At 38.6% G+C, this 22282-nt stretch overlaps 1 protein-coding gene across 11 annotated transcripts in view; it reads right to left on the bottom strand.

Annotated features, from left to right (window-relative positions):
• CTNNA3 (catenin alpha 3) overlaps window positions 1-22282 on the bottom strand; it is a 1864976-nt gene that overhangs the window by 67613 nt on the left and 1775081 nt on the right. For all 11 annotated transcript variants that reach the window (XM_081568943.1, XM_081568944.1, XM_081568945.1 and 8 more), the window contains one exon: window positions 19340-19445. In XM_081568943.1, coding sequence (XP_081425069.1) covers window positions 19340-19445 — 106 coding nt within the window. The remainder of the gene's footprint in view (window positions 1-19339; window positions 19446-22282) is intronic.

The raw sequence follows: 22282 nt of genomic DNA, 5'->3' as shown, positions 1-22282 counted from the left end.
TTCTACTGCAGAAATACTATCAATATTTAGATAGGAATGGACAGATGAGTGAATTTATATGTACATGGTACCTAGTCAGAGAGACAATCAGATAAGATGATAGAGAAAACTTGAATTAAGGGTGTTTCTTAAGTTCTAAGGGCTTCCCTGGTCACTCGGCAATAAAGAATCTGCCTGCAATGAAGGAGCCACAAGAGTCAGGGGTTCAATCCCTGTATCAGGAAGATCCTCTGGAGAAGGAAATGGCTACCCACTCCAGTATCCTTGCCTGGAGAATCCCATTGACAGAGGAGCCTGGCAAGCTACAGTCCATAGGGTGGCAGAGTCAGGAGCAAGACTGAAGCAATTTTACGCTCAAAAAAGGAGGAAGTAAACAGAATAGACAGGAACAAACAGAACCTGTGCTCACCAGGACCCAGGAGAAAGGAACAGTGACCCCAAAAGAGGCTGACCCAGACTTGCCTGTGAGCATCCAGGAGTCTCTGGCAGAGGTGTGGGTCAGCAGTGGCCAGCTGCAGGGCCACCTACACCATGAATGTAGCAGTGCATGCATGGGACCTTTTGAAGGAGGTTGCCATTCTCTTCATTACCCCCACTACAGTTTGGCCTCAGGTCAAATAACAAGGAGGGAACACAGCCCCACCCTTCAACAGAACATTGGATTAAAGATTTACTGAGCATGGCCCTGCCCATCAGAACAAGACCTGGTTTCATCCTTAATCAGACTCTCCCATCAAGAAGTTTCCATAAGCCTCCTATCCTTCTCCATCAGAGGGTAGACAGACTGAAAACAACAATCACAGAAAACTAACCAATCTGATCACATGGACCACAGCCTTGCCTAACTCAATGAAACTATGAGCCATGCCATGTAGGGTCACCCAAGACAGACAGGTCATGGTGGAGAGTTCTGACAAAACATGGTCCACTGGAGAAGGCAATGGCAAACCATTTCAGTACTCTTGCCTTGAGAACCCCATGAACAGTATGAAAAGGCAAAAAGATCGGACACTGAAAGATGAATTTCCCAGGTTGGCAGGTGCCAAATATGCTACTGGAAAAGAGTGGAGAAATAACTCAAGAAAGAATGAAGAGATGGAGTCAAAGCAAAAACAACACCCAGTTGTGGATGTGACTGGTGATAGAAGCAAAGTCCGATGCTATAAAGAACAATATTGCATAGGAATCTGGAATGTTAGGTCTATGAATCAAGGCAAACTGAAAGTGGTCAAACAGGAGAGGGCAAGAGTGAACATTGACATTTTAGGAATCAGTGAACTAAAATGGACTGGAATGGGTGAATTTAACTCAGACGATCATTATATATACTACTATGGGCAAGGATCCTTTAGAAGAAATGGAGTAGCCATTACAGTCAACAAGAGTTTGAAATGTAGTACTTGGATGCAATCTCAAAATTCCAAGGTAAACCATTCAATATCAAACCATTCAATATCAAAGTAATCCAAGTCTATGCCCTGACCAGTAATGTTGAAGAAGCTGAAGTTGAATGGTTCTATGAAGACCTACAAGACCTTCTAGAACTAACCCAAAAAAGATGCACTTTTATTTATAGGGCAATGGAATGCAAAGTAGGAAGTCAAAAAATACTTGGAGTAATGGGCAAATTTGGCCTTGGAGCACAGAATGAAGCATAGCAAAGGCTAACAGAGTTTTGCCAAGAGAAGCACTGGTCATAGCAAACATGCTCTTCTATTAAAACAAGAGAAAATTCTACACATGGACATCACTAGATGGTCAATACTGAAGTTAGACTGACTATATTCTTTGGAGCCAAAGATGAAGAGTTCAGATCAGTTCAGTCATGTCTGAATCTTTGTGACTCCACGGGCTGCAGCGTGTCAGACCTCCCTGTTTGAGTTTACTCAAACTCATGTCCATTGAGTCAGTGATGCCATCCAGCCATCTCATCCTCTGTCGTCCCCTTCTTCTCCCACCTTCAATCTTTCCCAGAATCAGGGATTTTTCAAATGAGTCAGTACTTCTCATCAGGTGGTCAAAGTATTGGAGTATCAACTTCAACATCAGTCCTTCCAATGAATATTCAGGGCTGATTTCCTTTAGGATGGACTGGCTGGATCTCGTTCTGGCAAAGGGGACTCTCAAGAGTCTTCTCCAAACCACAGTTGAAAAACATCAATTCTTCACCGCTCAGTTCAGTTCAGTCGCTCAGTTGTGTCCGACTCTTTGCGACCCCATGAACCGCAGCATGCCAGGCCTCCCTGTCCATCACTAACTCCCTGAGTCCACCCAAACCTATGTCCATCAAGTCGGTGATGCCATCCAGCCATCTCATCCTCTGTCGTCCCCTTCTCCTCCTGCCCTCAATCTTTCCCAGCATCAGGGTCTTTTCAAATGAGTCAGCTCTTCGCATCACATGCCCAAAGTATTGGAGTTTCATCTTCAACATCAGTCCTTCCAATGAACACCCAGGACTGATCTCCTTTAGGATGGATTGGTTGGATCTCCTTGCAGTCCAAGGGACTCTCAAGAGTCTTCTCCAACACCACAGTTCAAAAGCATCAATTCTTCGGTGCTCAGCCTTCTTTATAGCCCAACTCTCACATCCATACATGACCACTGGAAAAATAATAGCCTTGACTAGATGGACTTTGTTGGCAAAGTAATGTCTCTGCTTTTTATTTTATTTTATTTTATTTTTATTTTTTAAATAAATTTATTTATTTTAGTTGGGGGCTAAATACTTTACAATATTGTTGTAGTTTTTGCCATACATTGACATGAATCAGCCATGGGTTTACATGTGTTCCCCATCCTGAACCCCCCTCCCACCTCCCTCCCCATCCCATCCCTCTGGGTCATCCCATTGCCCCAGCCCTGAGCATTTGTCTCATGCATCGAACATGGAATGGTGTTCTGTTTCACATATGATAATATACATGTTTCAATGCTATTCTCCCAGAACGTCCCACCCTCACCTTCTCCCTCAGAGTCCGTAAGACTGTTCTATGCATCTGTGTCTCTTATTCTGTCTCACATATAGGGTTATCCTTACCATCTTTCAAATTCCATATATATGCATTAGTATACTGTATTGGTGTTTTTCTTTCTGACTTACTTCACTCTGTATAATGGGCTCCAGTTTCATCCATCTCAATAGAACCGATTCAAATGTATTTTTTTTTTTAATGGCTGAGTAATATTCCATTGTGTATATGTACCACAGCTTCCTTATCCATTCGTCTGCTGATGGACATCTAGGTTGCTTCCATGTCCTGGCTATTGTAAACAGTGCTGCGATGAACATTGGGGTACACGCGTCTCTTTCAATTCTGGTTTCCTCGGTGTGTATGCCCAGCAGTGGGATTGCTGGGTCATATGGCAGTTCTATTCCCAGTTTTTAAAGGAATCTCCACACTGTTCTCCATAGTGGCTGTACTAGTTTGCATTCCCACCAACAGTGTAAGAGCGTTCCCTTTCTCCACACCCTCTCCAGCATTTATTGCTTGTGGACTTTTGGATAGCAGCCATTCTGACTGGTGTGAAATGGTACCTCATTGTGGTTTTGATTTGCATTTCTCTAATAATGAGTGATGTTGAGCATATTTTCATGTGTTTGTTAGCCATCAGTATGTCTTCTTTGGAAAAATATCTGTTTAGTTCTTTGGCCCATTTTTTGATTGGGTCGTTTATTTTTCTGGAATTCAGCTGCAGGAGTTGCTTGTATATTTTTGAGATTAATTGTTTGTCAGTTGCTTCATTTGCTATTATTTTCTCCCATTCTGAAGGCTGTCTTTTCACCTTGCTTATAGTTTCCTTTGTTGTGCTCTCTGCTTTTTAATATTCTGTCTAGGTTGGTCGTAACTTTCCTTCCAAGGAGTAAGTGTCAGCAACTTTCTTTATAGTCCAACTCTCACATCCATACATGATTACTGGAAAAACCACAGCCTTGACTACATGGACCTTTGTTGGCTAAGTAATGCAAAAAATGCAAAAATGCAAAATACTTGTTGGAATAGGCCTTATAAATAGCGAGAAAAGAAGAGAACTGAAAGGCAAAAGAGAAAAGGAAAGATATACACATTTGAATGCTGAGTTTCAAAGAATAGCAAGGAGAAATATGAAAACCTTCCTTAGTGATCAATACAAAGAAATAAAGGAAACAATAGAATCGGAAAGACTAGAGATCTCTTCAAGAAAATTAGAGATACCAAGAGAATTTTCATGGAAAGATGGGCACAATAAAGGACGGAAATGGTATGGACCTAACAGAAGCAGAAGATACTAAGAAGAGGTGGAGAGAATACACAGAAGAACTATACAAAAAAGATCTTCACAATGCAGATAATCACGATGGTGTGATCACTCACCTAGAGCCAGACATCCTGGAGTGTGAAGTCAAGTGGGCTTTAGGAAGCATCACTACAAACAAAGCTAGTGGAGGTGATGGAATTCAGGCTGAGCTATTTCAAATCCTGAAAGATGACGCTGTGAAAGTGCTGCACTCAATATGCTGGTAAATTTGGAAAACTTAGCAGTGGCCACAGGACTGGAAAAGGTCAGTTTTCATTTCAATCCCAAAGAAAGGAAATGCCAAAGAATGCTTAAACTACCACACAATTGCACTCATCTCACACGCTAGTAAAGTAATGATCAAAATTCTCCAAGCCAGGCTTCAACAGTATGTGAACCATGAACTTCCAGATGTTCAAGTTGGATTTAGAAAAGGCAGAGGAACAGAGATCAAATTGACAATATCCGCTGGATCACCAAAAAAGCGAGAGAGTTCCGGAAAAATTGTATATAGTATCTGCTTTACTGACTATGCCAAAGCCTCTGACTGTTTGGATCACAACAACCTGTGGAAAATTCTGAAAGAGATGGGAATACCAGACAACCTGACCTGCCTCCTGAGAAATCTGCATGAAGGTCAAGAAGCAACAGTTAGAACTGGACACGGAACAACGGACTCATTTTAAATCGGGAAAGGAGTTTGTCAAGGCTGTATATAGTCACCCTGCTTATTTAACTTATATGCAGAGTACATCATGAGAAACGCTGGGCTGGAGGAAGCACAAGCTGGAATCAAGATTGCTGGGAGAAATATCAATAACCTCAAATATTCAGATGACACCACTCTTATGGCAGAAAGTGAAGAAGAGCTAAAGAGCCTCTTGATGAAAGTGAAAGAGGAGAGTGAAAAAGTTCGCTTAAAACTCAACATTCAGAAAACTAAGATCATGGCATCTGGTCCCGTTACTTCATGGCAAATAGATAGGGAAACAGTGAAAATAGTGCCAGATTTTTTTTGGGGGGGGGTTCCAAAATCACTGCAGATGGTGACTACAGCCATGAACTTAAAAGACTCTTGCTCCTTGGAAGAAAAGTAATGACTAACCTAGACAGCTTATTAAAAAGCAGAAACATTACTTTGCCAACAAAGGTCCATCTAGTCAAAGTTATGGTTTTTCCAGTATCATGTATGGATGTGAGAATTGGAATATAAAGAAAGCTCAGTGCCAAAGAATTGATGCTTTTGAACTGTGGTGTTGGTGAAGACTTTTGGGAGTCCCTTGGATTGCAAGGAGATCAAACCAGTTAATCTAAAGGAAATCAGTCCTGAATATTCATTGGAAGCATGATGCTCTAGCTGAAACTTCAATACTCTAGTCACCTCATGCGAAGAGTTGACTCATTGGAAAAGACCCTGATGCTGGGATGGATTGGGGACAGGAGGAGGGGGGACGACAGAGGATGAAATGGCTGGATGGCATCACCGACTCAACGGACATGAGTTTGAGTAAACTCTGGGAGTTCGTTTTGGATAGAGAGGCCTGGTGTGCTGCATTCCTTGGGGTCGTAAAGAGTCCGACATGGCCGAATGACTGAACTGAACTGAAAGTATAATCCCTCAATTCTCACCAGGAGGATTAAATTGAAACTAAGTAGAAAGAAAGAGGAGACACATGTAAAGGAGAAGGACAGAGATAGGGAGAGAATAGGGAATAGGGAAGGAAATAAAGCAAGGGATTTCCCCAATTTCCAGATGAGAAATAAGAAGATCATAATAATTTTAGAAAGCACAATTTTCCCAGGATGGAGGAGTTTATGTTAGAGCCAGAATTTGAATCCATATCTACTTGCTTTCAAATCTATTTTATTTTCAGTCACAGAACTTAAGAGAATTTGGAGTGATTTTTTTTTCTTCAAATCACAGATTACTGTGGTTTACACGGTTCCAAGGAAAAAGAAGTTTTATGGTAACACTATGTCTATTTTTAAGTAAAGATACCTAGATTTTTATTAAATTCAATGATTAACTATCCAGAATTACCTATAACAATGAAAGGCAAGACAATTTATTTTTTTACCATGACAGGAAGTTGATCTTTATTAGGTGCTTCATTTGTGTGAATGGCACAGGCACTGTGCCACATCTTTTATATGTATAACATAGTATTCACAGTGCCATTTCACTTAGATCTAATTATTGTCATATTGTCATTTGCAAGACAGAGTATATGACTTGTGTAAAAAATTGAATTGAGTTTTCTCTGTTTCATTAACTACACAATGATCTCTTCTATATGAAATTCATTCAAAACATTGTTTTGTCTATCCTGAGTAATAAAGGCTCTTATCTATTCTTTGTTCTTATAGACGGACTCAATAATAATATTTGACACATACAGTGTTTTATTTTTCACATATTATTCCAGGTTCTTTATATTAGCTCTCTCACAACTTCATTATCTCCATTTACCAAAGGAGTGAAGTGAGGCATAGAGAAGCTAAGTTACTTGCCTAATTAATAAATGATGAAGCTAGTATCCAAACTCACATGATCTGGCCTCACTTCCTACCTGTAAGGTCTCCAAACAATATTAGTCTTCCTGCCAGTTTTATCTTATATGGTAAATAGTAAATTGCCACTCTGGTTTGTAAATTAGTTTCTAAAACTGACACTTTTACCTGTATATTGTAAATAAGATTATTGTGAATTTGTTCCTTAAAGAGAAACACTATATAACTTCTGCCCTGGAGAAGGAAATGACAACCCACTCCAGTACTCTTGACTGGAGAATCCCATGGACAGAGGGGCCTGGCCAGGCTACAGTCCGTGGGGTCACAAAGAGTTGGACACGACTGAGCGACTCTCACTCATTCACTCATATAACTTCTGATAGAACCAAACCTGCAAATTAATAGTTAGATTCTTAACTGATAAACAATGTTGCAATCACCCAAGCTTAGGAAAAACCTACAGTCTCTCTGGAGAGACTTTCAAAGCCATGCTAGCAGAGTAATACTGTTAAGGAAATAATGAGACAAATGAGTAGAAAATTTGAACTTTTGAAATTAAAAGTTACTTGACTCTAATTTACCCTTCATTCCCAGAATTGATGAGAATCTTGGTTACACCTAAAGATGGTAGTCAGTTTTATAACTAAAGTATTTAAAAAAATGTAAATTCCATACTATAAAATTTGTTAAAAGTCTTCTTTTCTATTGACATTTGCAAAGTCTTTCTGAATCAGTTTTAGCAGCCTAGAAGCAGAATCAGGAGAATGAATCATGTCTACTTTAAGAACGTGTTGTTTTACTATTTGCCCAACCTCCATTATTAAAATCAAATTATGTTTTCCCCAGATTTTATTATTTGCATAAAACTAATTGCAAAAGTTTGGGACCTAGATTTGCAGAATATCCTTATCCTTTAGTTAAAAAAACAAAAACTTTTTTTTTTTCATAAAAATATTTGGAATACTGCTAGAGATTTTCAGGCAACCTGAGTGCTAGAATGTCATCGTACACTTTGGTTATTATTTCCCAGTTTATTAAGATAGGAAATGTTAACTAGTCCTAGTTTGTGTTTTGTGTTTGTGTTTCAATGCATGGATTTTTTATTTAATTTAAGTTTTACAACCACCAGGACACTCACTATGGACAAGCAGATGACATGTCAGTTTAAGTGGTTTTGTCACATTAAACTGGCTTTCACTCTTCTAGTTAAGATGTTTTGTACCAATAGAGAATATATCATTTAGCAACAAGAGGAAAAGTGAAGAATATTTATTACCTTTCAGTTTGAATTTTAAGGATGAATTAGCAAAATTAATACTTTTACAAACCTTTATTCTATAAGTTTAGCGCTTTTTTTTGCCCATAATAGAGTATAAACTTTATTTAAGACATATTTAAAATGATTTTTGAAATTATAGACAATAGTTTAAATTCTGCTAGCTGGCAAAGTTTGCTAAGGAAAAGTATTAGGTGTCACTGTGAATTTCTAGAATAGAAATTTTAAGCAATTAGTGATAGCAGAAGCACTTTTTGTCCATGACCTTTCTCTTCCCACAAGGCTCATTTCTCCACCTATACTCCAGCCCAGAGGCTATCTCGTTTCACCTTCCTCAGAGTCACAGATCATCAGGGATCCCATCTTTTTTCTGTATTCTTAATGTCTTATTCTATCCTTGAATCTCTCAACGTAAAGTCCTTCAAAACAAAATCCCTCCCTCAACACTGTAATTCCATCTTTCTCTCCTCGTAATCATGAACATGTTTTGTTTTTTTTTTAAATTTTCAATGTCACCCCTATTGGTGTCCTGAGTTTCCATTCTTGGGCATCTTTTCACTCTCAGCCTCTACTTGGGTAATAGTATATGCTACTCTGGCTTCATCTATCACTTATAAAATAATCATGACTAAATCTCTATCATCCAGCCCTGTCTTCAGAAAGTCCATGTACATATTGTATTTAACCAGCCCATTTCATGGTCTTATCAACATTTCACTCTCAACACATATAGCCCTCAACTATCTCACACTCCATGTTGCCTAACATTTTTCCTAGTCTATTAACTATCTAAATTAAGAGTGCTTCCTTCATCTTGCTCATCTAATGAATTTGGCCAGTCATTAATTTGCGATGATTCTACATCCACAAATCTCAGTATACTTGGAACATTTCTCTTCTCTATTGCACCTATCATTGCTGCTCTTTAGTAAACTAAGGTTTCTAAAACACAGAAGTGAAGGGTATGGTAAAACAAACAAACAAATAAACAGACAAGCAAAAAAAATAACAGTGGAAAAATTTTAGGATGGGCTGGAGGACAACACTATATGGTCTAGGTTGGGGGTGCTGACTTGTGAGAGTTTTATTTGGGAAATTATAGTTTGGCATTTTTCCATGCATAAGTGTTGTTTTACCAGACCTTATATATGCTGCTTAGATTTTGTCATATATCCTTTTCCAGTAGTCATGTATGGATGTGAGAGTCGGACGGTGAAGAAAGCTGAATGCCGAAGAATTGATGCTTTTGAACTGTGGTGTTGGAGAAGACTCTTGAGAGTCCCTTGGACTGCAAGGAGATCCAACCAGTCCATCCTAAAGGAGATCAGGCCTGGGTGTTCATTGATGTTGAAGCTGAAACTCCAATAGTTTGGCCACCTGATGCAAAGAGCTGACTCATTTGAAAAGACCCTGATGCTGGGAGAGATCGAGGGCAGGAGGAGAAGAGGACGACAGAGGATGAGATGGTTGGATGGCATCACTGACTCAACAGACGTGGGTTTGGGTAGACTCTGGGAGTTGGTAATGGACAGGGAGGCCTGGTGTGCTGCAGTTCATGGGGTCGCAAAGAGTCGGACATGACTGAGTGACTGAACTGAATTGAACTGAAATGAACTTATTTATACTTAAATTGTTATGAGGTTAAGCCTGCTTCAAATCCATTTTTAGTTTCAACTTGGTTTGAGCATACAACCATTGAGAAAATGCTATCAGCAATATATATTTTGAACACTAATAACGATGAAAGACAAAGATATTTCCCATCTTCATCAAAGCTCCTTTCCTTTAGTATTAATAGGTGTAAAGTTCTGGTATAACCTACTTTTAGCTTTCTGCTGACTTCAATGAGAAATTCTCAGGACTGACTTCCCTATGTATTAGATTACAACCCCAAAACATCATGTCTCTCCCCAAAACCTGAAACTTGTCAACTCAAGTGCTACTTGGATAGAAATAAACTTAGAAGAATGTTTTATCCTTTATAAAGAATATGTATGTGGAAACAATGGTGGAAAGATAATGCAGACAAATTTTGATTTTGGGGGAAATTTTGGTTAACTCAGCCAGAACTTTGTAAGAAGAAACATTACTCTTCTTGCTTATTCTCCTCTTATACCCAATAGCTCCCTCCTCCTAGACCCTGAAACACCTTATTTTTGGTAGTTAGGGCTATAGTTTTGCATACATGAAATAAAACAATATATAATCGCCTTCAAAGCATTTAAGAATTTGTTTTAATAAGAAAGCCTCTGCCTTCAATACAGGAGACCTGGGTTTGATCCCTGGGTCAGGAAGATCCCCTGGAGAAGGAACTGGCAACCCACTCCAGTACTCTTGCCTGGAAAATTCCATGGGCTACAATCCATGGGGTCGCAAAGAGTTGGACACGACTGAGAGACTTCATTCACTTTAATGAGAAAATTACAAAGATATAAAAACTCCTAGAGGAAAATATAGGCAAGACACTCTCTGACATAAACCACAGCAGAATCTTCTATGACCCACCTCCCAGAATATTGGAAATAAAAGCAAAAATAAACAAATGGGACCTAATTAAAATTAAAAGCTTTTGCATAACAAAGGAAACTATAAGCAAGGTGAAAAGACAGCCTTCGGAATGGGAGAACATAATAGCAAATGAAGCAATGGACAAAGAATTAATCTCAAAAATATACAAGCAGTTCCTGTAGCTCAATTCCAGAAAAATAAACGACCCAATCAAAAAGTGGGCCAAAGAACTAAACAGACATTTTTCCAAAGAAGACATACAGATGGCTAACAAACACTTGAAAAGATGCTCAGCATCACTCACTATCAGAGAAATGCAAATAAAAACCACAATGAGGTACCATTTCACACCCATCAGAATGGCTGCTATCCAAAAGACTACAAGCAATAAATGCTGGAGAGTGTGTGGAGAAAAGGGAACCCTCTTACACTGTTGGTGGGAATGCAAACTAGTACAGCCACTATGGAGAACAGTGTGGAGATTCCTCAAAAAACTGGAAATAGAACTGCCATATGACCCAGCAATCCCACTGCTGGGCATACACACTGAGGAAACAAACCAGAATTGAAAGAGACACGTGTACCCAATGTTCATCACAGCACTGTTTATAATAGCCAGGACATGGAAGCAGCCTAGATGCCCATCAGCAGACGAATGGATAAGGAAGCTGTGGTACATATACACAATGGAATATTACTCAGCCATTAAAAAGAATATATTCGAATCAGTTCTAATGAGGTGGATGAAACTGGAGCCTATTATACAGAGTGAAGTAAGCCAGAAAGAAAAACACCAATACAGTATACTAACACATATATATGGTATTTAGTTAATCAGTAAACATAACCTTGTATGCGAGACATCAAAAGAGACACAGATAAATAGAGCAGTGTTATGGATAAATAGAACAGTAAATAGAACTATGGGAGAGGGCGAGGGCGGGATGATACGGGAGAATGGCATTGAAGCATGTAAATTATCATATGTGAAATGAATTGCCAGTTCAGGTTCAACACATGATACAGGGTGCTCCAGGGTGGAGCACCGGGATGACCTGGAGGGATGGGATGGGGAGGGATGTGGAAGAAGGGTTCTGGAAGGGGAAAACATGTACACCCATGGTGGATTCATGTCAGTGTATGCAAAACAAATACAATATTGTAAAGTTAAAAAATAGAAAATAAACTAATTAAAAAAATAGATAAACTAATTTAAAATAAAAAATTACAAAGATCTACTAAAAAGTATTAAAACAGCATGCCTTCTAACAGGAGACTATTACTTCAAGGATGCAAACAAATAAAATATTTCAGTATTTGTCTATTCCTGTTTAATCCTGAGAACTTGCTATGCATTCATTTTTATAAAGTAAAGGTTCATTAACCTGGAGAACAAATTGAGGTATTAACTTCTCTGCTCAAAATAAATTTCAGGCAAATAACAGTGTCAAAATACAAATACTGTCACAAGATGCATCTGAGAGTTTTATCCTTAACAGACATGTTAGAATGATATAATGAATGTTTCAGAAGCTTCTTTTTAGTGTAGTTTTATTACATGTTTTAACTCTCAGAATGTCAGTAGGAAACAATTCAAATCAGGCTAGTCACCAACAATATTTTGTCAAAATATCAACATACTTGCAGATTGTTTTGTTCATAGGTGAGTGTATCAGGTACGATTTGCCTTGCAATTCTTCATTTTGTTTTTTTAAATGTCACTTTCTTAAATTGATGGTTGGATGGCATCACTGACTCAATGAACATGGGTTTGGGTGGACTCCGGGAGTTGGTGATGGACAGGGAGGCCTGGCGTGCTGTGGTTCATGGGGTTGCAGAGTCGGACACGACTGAGCAACTGAACTGAACTGAACTTCTTAAATTAGCATTGGTTTTCAATATATTTAACACTGAAAATTCATTTTAATTGTGTCTAGTTATGATTAGGTGGGAGTACCCAGTCAATAATCTGGATATCTTTGTATTGGAAAATTTACATTGAAGGAGTATTAGGTTTCAGACACAACATTCAGGAGTCACAAAGTCCAATTTTGTCCTCTTCCTGTGCAAAACACTTTGGCAGATATTTATTTTTATTGTGTTTCCTATTCATCACTTTTCTGTTTGTGATAGGTTGCTTTTGTAACTGAGATCTTTCAATGTATTATTCCTACCGTGTGAGGCATTAGCTACTTCATCTAATTTAGAATATCTGCTAACATGATGAATTGCAGTGAAGAGTCAAAGAATAGAAAGAGATATGTTCCAATAGTTTGGAATCCTAGATTTCTAAGATGGCTGCTTCTTCAATTTGTCATCCTCTTTATTCATGAGAAAAATGTTTACTAATTGTGATAAGTAACAACATTCTGACCCTCAGGAATAATCTGGCTAATGGAGATAGGATTTGTACCAGAGGTCTATAAGACTTAAACAACATGGTCTCAGATGGCATATGCAATTACCATAGCATCTCAACACAATTAGGGAGGCCTGGCGTGCTGCAGTCCATGGGGTCGCAAAGAGTTGGACATGACTGAGCGACTGAACTGAACTGATAAAACTCAAGAAAAGTTGGGTGATTGGGACAAGTATAGATGAAGCTTCTATATGCTAAAAGAGGAGATTTTCATTCATCTCTTCCTAGTTACCTAATGGCAATACCAAAGCAGTAAGTTGCGTATGGTAATATACAATAACTAGTATGGGAGTATTGTGGGGTGGGCAAACGACAAAATGGAGAACAATAATACCAAGGAAGTTCTCACAGTGTTGTGAAGGTACTAGGCCCCATATCAGATTTCTCAACCTGGGGATCTGGCAAAGGGAGTATGAATTACCAGGGAATCTGACTTTGAAGGCAAGCAGGATTTGATTACAGAACTTCCACAGAAAGGGGGGAAACAGAGACTGTTGGAGGGCACAAACAAACCCTTATGTGCACCAGGAACCAGGCAAAAGGAGCAGTGACATCAAAGGAGACTGAGTCAGACCTGCCTGTGAGTGTTTGAGGGTCTCCTGTCTCCTATAGAGGTGTGGGTTGGTAGTGGCCTGTCATGGGGACAGGGGCAATGGCAGCAGCAGTCCTGGGACAAGAATGTTGGAATAAGTCCTCTTGGAGGTTGCCAATAGTCCTACCAGAGAGCCTGTAGACTTTAGGACTGGGTCACCTCAGATCAAACAACTAACAAGGAGGAAACACTGACCCACCCATCAGCAGATAATGGATTAAAGATGTATTTAGCCTGGCCCTACCCACCAGAGCAAGACACACAGCCAGTTCCTCTCATCAAGAAGCTTAAACAAGCCTCTTATCCTCATCCATCAGAGGGTAGATAGAAGAAGTGAGAACTGCAATCCCACCACCTCAAGAACAACAATCACAATTACAGAAAGCTAAACAAAATGATCACTTGGATCATAGCCTTGTGTAACTCAATGAAGCTATGAGCATTGCCCTGCAGAGTCATCCAAGATGGACAGGTCATGGTGGAGAATTCTGACAAAATGTGGTCCACTGGAGATGGTAATGGCAAACTACTTCAGTAATTCTTGTCTTGAAAATCTGATGAACAGTATGAAAAGGCAGAAAGATATGACACTGGAAGATGAACCCTGCAGGATGGAAGGTATCCAATACGTTACTGGGGAAGACTGGAGAAATAGCTCCAGAAAGAATGAAGTGGCTGGCCCAAAGTAGAAACTATGCTCAGTTGTGGATGTGTCTGGTGGTGAAAGTAGAGTCTGATGTGGTAAAGAAGAATATTGCATAGGAACCTGGAATGATAGGTCCATGAATTATGGTAAATTAGACATGGTTGAGAAGAAGATGACAACAGTGAACACAAACAGTTTAGGAATCAGTGAACTAAAGAGGACAGGATTAGATAAATTTAACTCAGACTATCATTATATCATTCATTATATCTACTACTGTGGGAAAGAATCCCTCAGAAGAAATGGAGTAGCCCTCATAGTCAAAAAAGACTGCAGTTCTTAGGTACAGTCTCAAACTCTTAGGTACAATCTCAAAAATGATAGAATGATCTCGATTCAATTCCAGGGCAAACCATTCAACATCAGAGTAATCCTCAACCTCTAATGCCTAAGAAGCTGAAGTCAAATGGTGCTATGAAGATCTACAAGACTTTCTAGAACTAATACCAAAAAAGATGTCCTTGGAATACAAAAGGGATACCTGGATGAACAGGCAAGTTTGGACTTGGAGTACAAAATGGCAAAGGGCAAAGGCTAACAGTTTTGTCAAGAAAACACACTGGTCACAGCAAACTACCTCCTCCAATAACATAAGAGATGCTCTACACGTGGACATCACCAGATGGCCAATATTGAAATCGATTGATTAAAATCTTTTCAGCCAAAGATGGAAAAGCTCTATACAGTCAGCAAAATAGATATGACCTGACTATGGCTCAGATCATGAGCTCTTTATTGCAAAATTCAGGCTTAAACTGAAGAAAGTAGAGAAAACTACTAGGCCATTCAGGTTATGACTTAAATCAAATACCTTATGATTATACAGTGGAGGTGACAAATAGATTCAAAGGATTCGATGCAGTAGACAGAGTACCTGAAACCTATGGATAGAAGTTCATAATACTATACAGGAGGTGGTGACCAAAATCATCCCCAAGTAAAAGAAATGAAAGAAGGCAAAGTGGTTGTCTGAGGAGGCTTTACAAATAGCTGAGAAAATAAGAGAGGTGAAAGGCAAAGGAGAAAGAGAAAGATATACTCTTCTGAACGCAGAGTTTCAAAGAATTGCAAGGAGAGAAAAAAAGCCTTCTTAAGAAACAATGCAAAGAAATAGAGGAAAACAATAGAATGGGAAAGACTAGAGATCTCTTCAAGGACATTACAGATACCAAGGGAACATTTCATGCAAAGATGGGTACAATAAATATCAGAAACGGCAAAGACCTAACAGAAGCAGAAGAGATTAAGAAGAGGTGGCAAGAATACACAGAAGAACTATACAAAAAAGGTTTTAATGACCAAGATAATCATGATAGTGTGATCACTCACCTAGAGCCAGATATCCTGCAGTGTGAAGTTAAGTGGACCTAAGGAAGCATCACTATGAACAAAGCTAGTGGAGGTGATGGCAATCCAGCCGAGCTATTTAAAATCCTCAAAGATGACACTGTTAAAGTGCTGCACTCAGCATGTCTGCAAATTTGGAAAGCTCAGTAGTGGTCATAGCTGGAAAAGTCAATTATCATTCTAATCCCAAAGGTCAGAGCTGAAGAATGTTCAAACTACTGTACAATTGTGCTCATTTCACACACAAGAAAGGTAATGCTCAAAATCCTCCTCAATATGCTCAAAATCAAGCTAGGCTTCAGCAGTCTATGAATGGAGATCTTTCAGACGTACATGATGGATTCAGAAAAGATAGAGGAATCAGAGATCAAATTGCCAACATCTGCTGGATCACAGATAAAGCAAGGTAATTCCAGAAAAACATCTACTTCTGTTTCATTGACTACACTAAATCCTTTGACTATGTGGATCACAACAAAATTCTTAGAGATGGGAATACTAGATCACCTGACTTCTCTCCTGAGAAATCTGTATGCAGGTCAAGAAGCAACAGTTAGAATTGGACATGGAACAATGGACTGGTTCACAATTGGGAGAGGAATATGTCAAGGCTGTATATTGACACCTGCTTACTTAACTTACATGCAGAGTACATCATACAAAATGCTGGACTGGATAAAGCACAAGCTGGAATCAAGATTGCTGGGAGAAATATCAATAACCTCAGATATGCAGGTGATACCACCCTTATGGCAGAAGGCAAAGAACTAAAGAGCCTCTTGATGAAAGTGAAAGAAAGTGAAAAAGTTGGCTTAAAACTCAACATTCAAAAAACTAAGATTATGGCATCCAGTCCCATCACTTCATGGCAATTAGATGGGGAAACACAGTGGAAGCAGTGACAGACTTTATTTTCTTGGGCTCCAAAATCACTGCTGATGGTGATTGCAGCCATAAAATCAAAAGATGCTTGCTCCTTGGAAGCAAAACTATGACAAACCTAGGCAGCATATTGAAAAGCAGAGACATTACTTTGCCAACAAAGGTCCATCTAGTCAGAGTTATGGTTTTTCCAGTAGTCATGTACGGATGTGAGAGTTGGACCATAAAGAAGGCTGAGCACTGAAGAACTGATGCTTTCATATTGTCATGTTGGAGAAGACTCCTGAGAGTCCCTTGGTCAGCAAGATCACTTCAGTCAATCCTAAAGGAAATCAACCCTGAATATTAATTGGAAGGACTGAGGCTGAAGCTGAAGTTCCAATACTTTGGACTCCTGATGTGAAGAGCTGACTCTTTCGAAAAGACCCTGATGCTAGAAAAGATTGAGGGCAGGAGGAGAAAGGGGCAACAGAAGATGAAATGATTGGATGGCATCACTGACTCAATGGACATGAGTTTGAGCAATATCTGGGAGATAGTGAAGGACAAGGCAGCCTGGTGTGCTACAGTCCATGTGATTGTAGAGTCTGAGATGACTTAGTGATTGAACAACAACAACAAACACAATAAACTTATGTTTAACGGAATAAGGCAGGGAAGAAGGGTTTAAAAAAAATCCAGGAAGGCTGAATATAAGCCTCCATCAATCTGATTTCATTCTAATCTACATATGAACTTTGAAACTTAATAGAATGAAATGAAATTGGCCCATATATATATATATATATATATATATATATCTCACAAGTCCATGTTGGATGGAATTGGAAATTGATGAATGTTTGACCTTCTGACACTCTAGCAAAATGCAGACTGTAAAGTATCATAAAGTTGTTAAAATTTTTTGAGCTATCAGATTGTTCAAAATTAAAATCAAGCAATGGGTCTGACGTTCCTGGTGGCTCAATTGGTAAAGAATCTGCCTGCAATGCAGGAGACCCAGGTTCAGTTCCTGGGTTGGGGAGATCCCCTGGAGAAGGGAATGGCAACCCACTTCATTACCCTTGCCTGGGGAATTCCATGGACAGAGGAGCCTGGCATGCTGTAGTCCATGGGGTCGCAAAGAGTCAGACACAACTGAGCAACTAAGCACATACACCATGTTCTGGAAGATTTTTTTCATACCATTGACAATGTAAAAATTACCTTGCTGATTTATATTATTAACTTTTATTTCACAAACAATTTCAATAATTATTTTTGTCTAAATTTTTGTTATTCTATCAAACAATATCTGAAGCATAATCATAACCTGGGCTTCAGTCATTTATTCATAATAGATTTTGAATTATGTTACAATAGAGTTTGTTTTTTAACTGTAAAGGCTGAATATTAAAAGGGTTAATAAAATGCTCACAATGCTTAAAGTAGCAAGATACTGAAAAACATATCTACTACATATATGAATATATATTTTCATGAATGCTTTAAAATATTTGTCTGTTATTATTTTTTCTTTATTTTTCCTCCTTCATCTCCCAAAATATAATATCTAAGAAGAGAACGTTCAAGTTCCAAGAAAAGGAGGATAAAAAGGTTAAATAATAAGAAGCAGCCTGATAAAGTTTCTCTTATAGTATATATGTAAGAAAAATATGAAATAGTTTCAGATGAGAAAAGAAAAGTGCTTTTTTCACCAAAGGGGCATGAATATGTATTGTGCTATGCTTAGTCACTTAGTTGTGTCTGACTCTTTTTGACCCTATGGATTGTAGCCCGCCAGGCTTCTCTGTCCATGGGGATTCTCCAAGCAAGAGTACTGGAGTGGGTTGCCATGTCCTCCTCCAGGAGATCATCCCAACCCAGAGATCAAACCCAGGTCTCCCACATTGCAGTGCATTCTTTACCATCTGAGCCACCAGGGAAGCCCAAAACACTGGAGTGGGTAGCCTATCCCTTCTCCAGGGGATCTTCCTGACCCAGGAATTGAACCAGGGTCTCCTGCATTGCAGGAGGATTCTTTACCAGCTGAATTACCAGGGAAGCCCCCAAACATTTATTATGGGGTTGAATAATATAAAACCTACCAAGGAATATTATATCTCAGTCTGAAATATTAACTGAATATCTAAATACATTAACTAAAGAGACTGACAGATTTTTCAATTAAAGTTAAGCAAAAGATACCTAAGCAAAAGGTAACTCTAATGATGTAGCTGCATCTTAGAAAACTAGAATAGAGACATGAGAAATCTAAAGAAAACAAACCAAGTATTGGGAGCATCTATAAGGATTATACACTTCCTACATTTTAAATCTTCACTTCATTATTTTACTAATTACAATTTGTCTTGGAGTTTTATGTAGAATATAAGAGCATATTACTAACACAGAAAACCCAAGATAATTTTGAAAAGTACTGATTTTTAAAGAGCAAAAATAAGAAATCCAAGGTATTAAGGAAAAAAATACTAACATTGGGTATTACAGCCAATTAAAATAATTTGAGTATATTTGAAACTCAGAAGGTGATAATTTAGAATAATTTGAATATATTTAAAGCTCAAAAAATGTTTGACTAATCAAGCCCTAAATAATAATAATGATCATGATGATAGTAATAATAATAATAGAGCCTCAATAAATAATTGTCTCAGAATAAATTTTCCATTAGTTGTGTATTAATTATGCAAAAAATAATTCAATAATAGTTTAGGAAAAACCAGTCTAACAGAGTAAATATTCAACTTTGTTCTAATCAATATCAAATGACAGAAAGCAATTAGCATGGACTTTCATTACATTCATTTATAGAGAACTCACCTGGTTGGCAATCTGCCGAGCAAGGACATCCATCCTTGATCCTGATTCTGATATCATTTTAGCTGCATAGATCACATCAGTTGTATGTTTCAGTGGTCCTTTGCCCCTTAAAGTAAAAGAATGCATGTTTGTTGCAGTGGTTCATGCTAAGAAACAAATACACACCCAGATTTGCACCCCGAAGTATAACCCACTGGCTTTCCATATTTTGGTTTTAAACAGGACCTGGTTAGATTCCAGTATGATTTTTTTTTTTTAATGAAGACCTATGACTGCAGCCATGAAATTAAAAGACGCTTACTCCTTGGAAGGAAGGTTATGGCCAACCTAGATAGCATATTTAAAAGCAGAGACATTACTTTGCCAACAAAAGTCCGTCTAGTCAAGGCTATGGTTTTTCCAGTGGTCATGTATGGATGTGAGAGTTGGACGATGAAGAAAGCTGAGCGCCGCAGAATTGATGCTTTTGAGCTGTGGTGTTGGAGAAGACTCTTGAGAGTCCCTTGGACTGCAAGGAGATCCAATCAATCCATCCTAAAAGAGATCAATCCTGGGTGTTCATTGGAAGGTCTGATGTTGAAGCTGAAACTCCAATACTTTGGCCACCTCATGCGAAGGGTTGACTCATTGGAAAAGACCCTAATGCTGGGTAGGATTGGGGGCGGGAGGAGAAGGGGACGACAGAGGATGAGATGGTTGGATGGCATCACCGACTCGATGGACATGGGTTTGGGTAGACTCCGGGAGTTGGTGATGGACAGAGAGGCCTGGCATGCTGCAATTCATGGGGTCGCAAAGAGTCGGACACGACTGAGCGACTGAACTGAACTGATTGTGTTAAGACTCAGGATATTCTGCCAAGAAGATGGACTCCATTTGATCTTCAGTCCCATGAACTTCTTACAAGAAACCTCAGCATAGAGATCCTTTTGGTGGATGCAAATCCCATAAGGCAAAGATATTTTCCTCATTCTAGGAGGAAACATGAGATTTTTAACAATTTATATGTTTAACAGTACATTTTGATTAGCAGATATGCTTTTAATCCTCCTCTTTTTAATCCTTTTTTATGGTCTTTTGATTAAGTGCTCTTTATCAAATTTACTCTCCTCCACAATTAGTTCAAAGTAAAATCATACTTGCTGATGTTGTTCAGTCATTAAATTGTGTTCAACTCTTTGTGACCCCATGGACTGCAACACACCAGGCTTCCCTGTGCTTCACTGTCTCCTAGAGTTTGCTGAAATTCATGTTTATTGAGCCACTGATACTATCTAACCATCTCATTCTCTGGCACACTCTTCTTTTGCTTTCAATCTTTCTCAGCGTCAGAGTCTTTTCCAATGAGTCAGCTCTTTGCATCAGGTGGCCAAAGTATTGGAAGTCGGCATCAGTTCTTCCAATGAATTATCAGGGTTGATTTACAACTGACTGGCTTGATCTCTTTGCTGTCCAAGGGACTCTCAAGAGTCTTCTCTAGCATCACAATTCGAAAGCATCACTTTTACAACTGACTGGTTTGAGCTCCTTGCTGTCCAAGGGACTCTCAAGAGTCGTCTCTAGCATCACAATTCGAAAGCATCACTTATTTGGTGCTTGGCCTTCAATTGGTTCAATTCTTACATCCGTATATGATTACTGGAAAAACCATAGCTTTGACTATATGGACCTTTGTCAGCAAAGTGGAGTCACATTATCTTGGACTGTTTCCCCCAAACAGGCTGCTTCTTACTATTTGTGAGTCAAGCAAGATAAATATCCACTTCATATCTTAGTTTCCTTGGTGATATATAATAGGAGCACCCACCACATGGAGTAATTCTGGGGACCACATGAGTTAATTTCTACAAAGTTCTCAAAAAAATAGCTTTAAATGAAGTAAGCGTTTTAATGAGCTTTTCTTTTTGTGGTTGTTATTTTAAGATAGTTTTGTTTTCTGATACCATGCAATAAAAGTTGGGTTTATTTAAGGATGTGCAACATAGTTAAGAAGAAGTGTACTTCTTAAATAGTTGGAGTGGAATAAGGGGATGTTTTTCTGTCTTTTCATTCCTCAAAAATACATGAATGACTGACCTGAATGAACATCACTGTTCCATCCACCTAAAACTATTCCACTTATTTCCAGTTTCTAATCATCTACTAAATGCCAACATACTGGCATTTCCAATTATGTGGTTGCTGTTCTTTGTTCCTAGCTGAGAATAGGACCCTGAAGAAATCACTCACTAATGCAATTGTTTTGATGCTTTGCAGGGAACAAGAAGAGCGAGGAAGGTAGGAAGAAGGAATAAGCTGGTCAGGGTGAGGAAAGGAAGAGTCTGAGAGGCCAGAATTCAATGGAGTTGAAAAGAAGCAGAATAAAAACTATTTGTCCAATATTTTATTTACATCTTGGACCTATCTTGAGGGTAGATGCCTTAATGCTAAACCTAATAAGATGTGTTGTTAGAGAAAAATCTCTGTTCACTTAAGAGACCATTCTATACTAATACAAGATAGAGGGATTCATGCAAAGGAAAATGATCAGAGTATTGTACACCAGAAAACCTGAACATCAAATCAATAGTAACTGGTATTTCCAAAAGACCCTTGCACTGCACTTTTTTTCACAGTGCCTCTCAAATTCATTATAAGCAAGTTTTCCTGTAAAAATGGAACATCTTGTTTAAGATGATGAAAACCTGGCCTCAGTACATGGTTATCATCATATTTCTTCTCTTTGAATCTGCCAACACAAGCTGCTTTGAATTTTCTCTAAAAAATCACCATTCATTATTAACAATTTTTTTGAGTTGCTATTATCAAATTTACTTTATACTTCAGTCAGGATTAGATGTTATGTACATGGGTATGTTCAAGAAAGGCACTGCATTTCATTATGCCTATGCATCTCCAGAGAAAGTTAAACTTCAATAAAGCTGTCTAAGTTCCCGAAAGGCA

This window comes from Giraffa tippelskirchi, chromosome 2 (genome assembly GCF_054371585.1).
Source record: "Giraffa tippelskirchi isolate mGirTip1 chromosome 2, T2T-mGirTip1v1.2.pri, whole genome shotgun sequence".
Lineage (NCBI taxonomy): Eukaryota > Metazoa > Chordata > Mammalia > Artiodactyla > Giraffidae > Giraffa > Giraffa tippelskirchi.
This window is presented reverse-complemented; position numbering and strand designations above follow the sequence as displayed.